General features: G+C 46.8%; 2 protein-coding genes; both read right to left on the bottom strand.

The window, feature by feature from the left end:
• Positions 1–831: 831 nt before the first annotated feature.
• GSTUM_00000781001 (uncharacterized protein) lies at positions 832–2,833 on the bottom strand. XM_002838045.2 has 3 exons: positions 2,620–2,833; positions 2,338–2,536; positions 832–2,256 (listed from the first exon to the last, which is right to left on the bottom strand). The coding sequence occupies exons 1-3, from the start codon at positions 2,644–2,646 to the stop codon at positions 1,553–1,555; spliced, it is 930 nt and encodes a 309-aa protein (XP_002838091.1). The 5' UTR covers positions 2,647–2,833; the 3' UTR covers positions 832–1,552.
• A 922-nt stretch (positions 2,834–3,755) lies between these two features.
• On the bottom strand, positions 3,756–5,457 carry GSTUM_00000780001 (uncharacterized protein). XM_002838044.2 has 4 exons: positions 4,579–5,457; positions 4,256–4,502; positions 4,030–4,098; positions 3,756–3,971 (listed from the first exon to the last, which is right to left on the bottom strand). Exons 1-3 carry the CDS (start codon positions 5,288–5,290, stop codon positions 4,047–4,049), a joined length of 1,011 nt encoding a protein of 336 aa, XP_002838090.1. The 5' UTR covers positions 5,291–5,457; the 3' UTR covers positions 3,756–3,971; positions 4,030–4,046.
• Positions 5,458–8,154: the final 2,697 nt, after the last annotated feature.

Here is an 8,154-nt window from a genome sequence, read left to right as displayed (position 1 = left end):
TTACCCAGATTAAACGGGCACGGTGTATAATTTCGATCCGTCTGCAAGAGACGCGTAAAAGCACTCCTTCCTTCCCACACTCTCCTCCCAAAAACAATCTAACTTGAGCGCCAACGGCAGCCCCTGCCATCGTACCCCCACGAACTTACAGGCGCTGCGGATATACCGGCGCAAGCGCCTAGCGGACAGGAAGGCGGGGCCAGCGAGTAACACGGATGATGCACCACATGACTCCACCGGCTACGTGCCCTCAAGATGTGATATGGGATATTACCTAGCGGTACTCGAAAACGCCAACCCCCTCCCATGCCGCCACGCCCACCCTTTGGGTCTCGAATGGCTGCCACCAGAGGCAAGTGCTGAACACTGACTTAAATCGTGAATAGCGTTAATACTCGTATATACATGATTGAAAAAGGCCCGCGGTGTGGTTTGCCCGGCAGCTTCGCCAACAGTATGGCACATTTATATCTACAAGGAGCCAGGGGGTTGTGAGTGCAATCCGATCACAGATGATCACTCGCGGTTGTCAATGACTCTATGGACTGGCTTGGCAAGGATGCATGAGACCTATAGGTCGTTCCAGATCAAAAAGTAACCTACACCCGAGTACAGTACTGTGCTGTACACCACCCACACACCTGCGAGGAAAACTCCCGTGAGCCAACCATTTGATAATAAGGCCGGAAGTCACGAGTGCAAAGAGTACAGTACAATGCCGTACAGTGTGCCCCCTTTGGGCTATCATGGGTTGGTCCGGTTCGACCAGGCCAGGCCAGGCTATGTCAAGTTGCAGTATAGCACTGCAGTCACAGTACTGCGCTTTACTTGCATCATATGATAGAGCTCATTCTATGACGACTATGATAGCTTCAAGGAATAAAAATCAAATAAAGCGAACAATCAAGGCGTTCGTTTACAACACCTAACTAGATATGATATGAAAATAGAAAATAAACTCAACACCATAGAAATTCTCCAAGATGTGACTACATTTCCTCCTGAAAAAAGGTAATAAAAGTAAAAAATAAAAATAAACCCTCGGAGATGTATATAGGCAGGCACATGACACCAGACCACACTCGTAAAAGGGCGGGCGCGGGAATGAAGATGAGTGGAAAGGAAAGGAACTAATTTATGATAAATAGACAAACTAAGAAGCCGCAAAACTCTAGGTGTGAAACATAGCATCAATGCAAAACATTTGATGGGGACATAAAAACTCCCGTTTGTTACCCAGTGCTTTACCACCACTAAACATCTACTATTCTCAGACATTTTAAGACCATAGATAGTAAGCTACTCCGCGTAACTGGCTAAATTAGTATGTGACGAGTTCCAGCCAGCCAGTACCTAGCCGATGTCTAGTGGGTGTGGTGCAGTAGGATTATGAATGTATTGCCAATTATCGCTGGGCTGTTTTCGGTCCCGTGAGGTACCTGATATAACTAGACGCCTTTTGTTTGCTCCCAAGGAGTTGCCTCATGTTCATGGCTAGGTGCCCCCCTCCCCATATGTGAGTGAGTAGAGTTGGAAGTGACTGATCGAGTGACTATGGTTCCCAGAGCCTTCCACAACCTCGAGCGACTCCTCCGGGTGGTGGCCCGCGAAGGGTGTAGCTGGCTGCGGAATGGTTTCCCCTGGAAAACTCAGGGTCAATGGGTTGTTCGCTAGTACGGCTATTGCGTCTTCCACCCCTTCCACCACCCCTACCAAAGCTACCCGACCTCCCGCCACGACCCGCGCGGGTTGGAGAGACAGGACTCATTAAAGCTTCGTATCTCTGTTTCCTGTTTTGAAAATCCCAGCCCTCGGCATCAATCATCCGCTCAATAGTAACAAGGTCGACGGCTTGAATGCCAAACACGGCAGCCCAATTGCGGAGCTCTTCGTAGTTGGTAACTAAGATGACTGGGTCTTCCGCACCATCCCCAGAAGCGGACCTTCGCTCCCCCGAATTATGTATTTTGTAAAGCATGGAGTTGAGGATCTTTTGAATCCACACCGGTGGGAGCATCGTTCCGAGCCCACTACCGCTACCATCCGCCTCCATCATAGGGGAGGGCGAAGGGACCAAAATTTCCGGCAACCGAAATTGTTCGCATTCTGCCCAGCTCACGAACATCTCCCCCGCACTCAACACCTTTGCCCCCCGGATAGGCTTAACTTGGCAACGCTCGAGATAGCGAATAGTCTCCCTAGAATTGATGTTCTTGGAATCTGTCCCTTTCTTCGTGTCGTCGAGCGCATCCAAAGCTATTACAAAACATTAGTAAGCTTCCATCGGGAGATAAGCCAGAATGAGCAGGGAAGGCTTGAAGCCTGGGAAAAACCTACTGCAAAATGGTACGGCAAGGGTAATAAAGCCCTCACTGACCCACGTCTTAAATCCGGCAATTTTTACCGTGAGTACTGATTCATCGGCAACGCAATGGAAAACCTTGCGTACAGGGGGGGTAAGATTTCTGTCGTGATCGACCTGGGTTCGAAGCTCGTTAACCGTGTACTGTAGACGAGCCACAGCAAACCGCTCGAGCTACAGAGACAGGATAAGAGGTCAGTCCTTACAACCCTTTCATGGAGTAGGTATAGGGAGAGGGGGAGGGATGAGGGAATTACGAGTTTGGGATTGCCTCGAGGTTCCATTCTTGATCATCTTCTGTAAAGGTTGACTATGGCTGCGCTTGTTTGCTCGAAACACGAGAAAAATGGTTGTATTTGTACCTCAAGTGCAAGGGGCTGGTAGATACAGGAATGGGGGAGAATGTGTGTAGTATAAGTACTCGAGTATATTAGCAAGTTGCAGGTAAGGCGTGACGGGCAGGGAGGTCTCGGCGGAATAGGAGAGAGGGTGGCGAGATTAGGGAAAAGAGCCGATAAGAATTACAGGAGAGTTGCTCTTCCTTTTTTCATTCTTTTTTTTTTTCTGACTGTCTCTTTTTATGAGGGTGTGTGACACCGGCGTCGGAGGGAGGGTTAAAGGCGGAGGAGGAGTAGGAGGAGGGGAGATGATAGGGCACGGAAAGTGATATTGGGGGGCAACAGGTAGACAGGAAGGATATGGGAGGATGCTGGTTGGTTGACTGGTTGCTTTGTGAGGGAGTTGGCTGACTGAAGGCCGGTTGGACTAGTTTGGGATGTGAGGTGGCAAGATTGTGGGCCGCGGTGGGAGAGAAAGCGATCAGGGCTTAGCCGAAACCACGGACTCAGTTAAAGTTACACGGGGCATCAACCATAATAATTATTATTACTCGAATATAATGCCCTTTTCACCGGCGCATAGAACATGAACAGAACACGGAGAAGACATCCAAAGAATACGAAAAGAAGTTCACCTGCCGCAGCTCGCAGAACTTGAGACTTGATTCACGAAGGTGAAGACAGGAAAAAGCAAACCTCCTCTTTTTCTCTTTCTAGAAATGTTCTGCGGTACTTGAGTACGAGTATAAGCCATCTGGCTGCTGCCACGGGACAACCCTCTTTTTCCTTTTTTTTTTGTGGCCGTGCAAAACGAGCCTTAGCATACTCGAGTATTTGTACATCCTGTCCTCGAAGACATATGGTTTGGACCTCACGGAGTATCGGGATAGGCCATGAAATTATTTCTATTTATTGCCCTCAAGGCGCGTTTTTCAATGGCATCACGCAATCAACATGTTTGAACGAAGCAACTGCGCCTTTGATGCGCGGACGACCGAGCCTACCTCTCACAATACCGGTAGACTATGACACAGGATATTATAGTCCACAGTGATACTGGGATGGGATTCAAATTTCTATTGCCGATATTCATGACAGAACCCAGTATCATGATTCCCGACAGAAACTAAACCCATTCGTTACCGGTATCGTATCACATCGGACATTCTATTAAATGCCGTCATCCGTATTGGGACTTTATTCTCTTTTCGGCACCCAAAGAGTAAAATATTAGAGCGTAATGCCGGCACCAAGGAGCACCATAGGTATCGCTAACCTAGTCATTGCCTGTGACTAGAAACGGCTGTAGGCTACAAGCAGATAACGTACAATGAAACCCTCAAATTTCACTTCTTTGAGATCAATCCCGACTTCTCGTCAACCCTCTGAGCCCACTCACTAAATACCAATAAGGTCAGCCGGGCAAGATGGGGTGGTAACGTGAGCAACAAATAAACAAATAAATAAAGCAGAGCAAAGACCACTTCACACTCCCCACGTGAGCTATGGGTGGAAAGGTAATATTAGCGATGTGCAAAAGTGAATGTGCACTCACGTCCATGACCCATCGTAGATTTTCCTCTTCCCCCCAAAGCCGGCTAACTGGAGAGCAGACTCGATGACCGCGGCTGTGACACCGGTGCCGCACATGAGTTTTTTCTCCACCTCATCGGAGGGATCGACTCCTTTGCTCAGCAAAACTTTACCAAGTTCCTTCCCAGATCTCAATTTTTTAGTGACGGGGTCGACAAGTTCGCTAAATGGCACGGAGATCGATCCAGGAACGTGGCCCGAGGGAAGCCCTAATTTTTGCCCAGAAACCAGTCATACCCAGAGTGCAAAAGTATTCTCCATGGTTGACAGCAAGGCTAGACTTACCTGGCCTAGGCTCTGGATCGCTGCCTAAAAACCTCCCCTGCGGCCTGGCGTCCAAAATCTGAACGCCTTCTCTCCCGCCTTCCTCCGCAATTTCTCGTATCTCCTCGAAGGGAGAAACAAGACTCAAGTCTGGCTCGGTGACGGGGTACTGTGTCTTAACAGCCTGCCCAACCGGGCCCTTCTCCACGGGAAACCCCTGCTCAACCCATACTTTGAAATTATTCAAAAGGTGAACCCTTGGATGACCAAACACCCGGAATGTCCAGGCAGCCCTGGGTGCGCTGAATATCCCAGTTTGTGGCGAGTCATATAGCACGACCGTGTCCTCCCTTTCAACGCCCATCTGCGACATTGCCTCGGCGAATGTCTCTCCAGTCGGCAACATGTGTGGGTAGGGCGAGTGGTGATCTTTGATAGCATCCAGGTCGAAGAATCGGGCTGTTGGAATGCGCAGTTTTCCGAATTCCTCAACGCCCTTGCGGGTGTCGTTGGGCAGGTACCATTCTGCTGAAATGGGCATCACGCGCGAAGTGCCGGGGCTAGGAAGCGGTGGGTTGGCTTCTAAGGCCTTTGCAAGCTCATCCGGCTCGATGATGTAGGAGGAGAAAGGACGGGTTGTGGTAGCCATAGAGAATTTGGAATTGAAGATTGTTGGCTTTGGCTTTAGCGTGCGGATCAAGCTAAATGATGCCTTACTCGTAGTTAAAGTCATGCTGGCAGAGGAGCCCAATTGGCGGAATCGAAGTTGTTTTCCCTTCGGAACAGGAGTTATCGGTAGTGGGGTGATTAGAAGAGTCTTGGAACCCAGCTCGCTTGACCAAGCAAACAAGCCTAGAGTTGAGAAGTTCGCGATGACTCAGAGCCCTACTGGTAGAATGGTGCCCGCCGTTCCCCAGAAAAGGGTTTAAACTATCATACCCTCGGAGGAAGTAATTTACTACTCGGGTGGTTATGATACCGTACTTGAGGAGTGGGGGTCATAGTGCCAGAAACTTAGGACAACGGACCAGACTACTGTATGCACAGTAAGCATCTATTGAACGGAACAGGAGTAAACGAAACCTAAGCCAGGTGTTCGCGAGGATGAGCTAAATTAAATTGAGGAATTGAAGCGTCACAAATAGGCTGCAAACAATAATTTGGTAAAACTTGTCTGGCCGGACTTCGCCCGTTCCAAACTGGACGGATGATCCTTTCGATTCCTTTGCCAGTTGTTCCGAATTCTTTTTCGGTTTTTTTTATTTCCCTTCGTATGATAGATCTCTGTAGATCTCGCACCGAGGTCCCGAGCTATGGGGGTCTGAGTTTCGAGTGTGGTGACACCTATCTTCCTCGTTTTTGTTAAATCCGCGGTTTATTTGTACTAATGTAAAGGAAAATCCATGGCAAGCACCCTAAAGTATGGCCTAAAAGTCCTATAATAAAGGAAACTTCTCCTCCACCTACTAACAACTTAGTGATGACATTTATCAAGCTGTCCCTGTCTTCTGACTCTAAGCAATTTCAAATCATGATGCCAATATAGCATAATACAAAAAGGAAAATCCCTCATCTTTGTTGGAAAATTTATCCTGCCTTCTAATACATATAAGAGCAAGCCTTTCACTAGTGCCAGTCCCTTTATGGCTGTTAGGATTACTCCTCGATTGCTTCCAAGATGTATTTGTTCAACAGGTAATGAGTCTTGTTGTAGAAGTAATACCTGTTATTACTTCCCTCTTCTTCAATATAGTGACTGTCTAGTAGTTGTATCCTGTGGCTTAAGAGAATACTGTTATTATTTTTCTTAAGTACTCCAACAGCAACTATCATTCACTATACTTGTTGCAGGTTTCCGGTAAGGAAGATATATGAGGTGTGAATATAAAGTAGTATTTGTAAAGATATATGTTAGAAAATAACTTAGATGGTTATATGAAGATCTATCTCAAAGGCTGAACTTATTGCCTTCTATAGATAGACATTTCTACAATCTACTTACAAATCCAACTGTCATATGGATTGCAGCTGCATTTCATATGACTACATAATTCTTTGTCCTCAAGACCTCTTCCCGGATAATGCACATAGTATCACAAACCAGATTGAGACAAGGCAGATTGACAAGGAGGAACAAAGGATTTTCACATGACTCATGTGTTAACACGGGAGTGTATGTAGTACTGGGGCTAACCTCATAGTCATTAGGGTTATGAGTTGGGAAAATGTGACAAGTGGTAGCTTGGTACATACATGTATTTCGCCTTAAGTAGCAGTGGTAGCGTAGCTAGGAAATACAAAAAGAAAGTTCCTTCCTCTCCACCCATCAGTGCCTACAGGTTATGAGCCTTCCACTTTAACGACATACAGAACTATGAAAAAGTACTTTCGATAAACAGCTGTTAGTGTCGTGCAAATTTCGAACATTTTTCTCCAGTTTGTCACTGTCACTTATTTCTACAGAGATTGTTTGCTTCTTGACCCACACATACAAACCTGTTTTTTTTTTGCTTGTTCTTCTTTCCTTCTTTCTTTTACCTACATATCAGAACTTACGGGATTGACTGTTATCACTATCTGCATTATGTTACAAGTGTTAGACGCATAGCAGACGGACCGGTTGGCATTTCCTCTACTTGGTGATGATAACTTTGGCACCTGGTGACAAAGTATGTCAGATGAATTAAAAGAGCTCGACCTATAGTAGATTGTTTCTGGAAGAGAAGTTGCACCGGAGAGTGACAGAACTACTACAGAGTAAGTTCAAGCCTATGACACAGGGCTGTGCAAATGTTTCTGAATTACAGCTAAGATTCGAAATACTATGGAGCCACACATTTGTGTGCAATATGCCTCAAACAACTATGACAAAATCCTAAAGCTTTATTGGATAAGTTTGAGGTGGGATACAAGAAAGCTCTAAGTTTGGAGCTCTACTACTTCCGACGCTCGCGGTTCGACTGCTGTAGGAGGCGCACAGCATGGTAGCAAAGCATGTTTACAAGATTGAAAAAAATCATTGAGTGCTTGAGAGAGGCTGAGGAAGTTGTCAATCCAAGAGAGAAGACTTTCTATTTGCTGAATAGATTACCATCAGTATGGCATGAATAGCATGATCTCCAAGCCAGGATAGTAAAACCAGATTTGCTGGAGGAGCTGGTTGTAGCAATTAAGGAGTGCGAGTCAAGCTTGAACTGGGACCTAGATGTCTTGGGTAACACCATACTTGCTGTGGGTGGCAGACGACATGCTGGACTACTCAGCAAAGACGGCTGTGGAAGCGGGTAACCAGACTCAAAGGGCGCCACTGGATACCAGCAGAAAAGAGACTCGGATGAGACTTCGACTTGCTATTATTGTCAAAAGAGAAGACATAGACGGACTGATTGCAGGAAGCTCAAGGCAGACCGAGCCAAAGGCATCATGAGAGATAATGTGAATGTCTTGGTGAAGGCAGACCTACTCATGGAAGAGTCCATGATGCAGGGAATATTTACGGCATTTACATCTACATAATTCCTGGTGGTACCTGGATGGTAACTTCTGGCCAGTGGATTCATCGTTCCCGGCGGCCAAACCCGCGAGATTTCACACCTG

The sequence above is a fragment of the Tuber melanosporum genome, assembly GCF_000151645.1.
Source record: "Tuber melanosporum whole genome shotgun sequence assembly, scaffold_219, strain Mel28".
In the NCBI taxonomy this organism is placed as follows: Eukaryota; Fungi; Ascomycota; class Pezizomycetes; order Pezizales; family Tuberaceae; genus Tuber; species Tuber melanosporum.
This window is presented reverse-complemented; position numbering and strand designations above follow the sequence as displayed.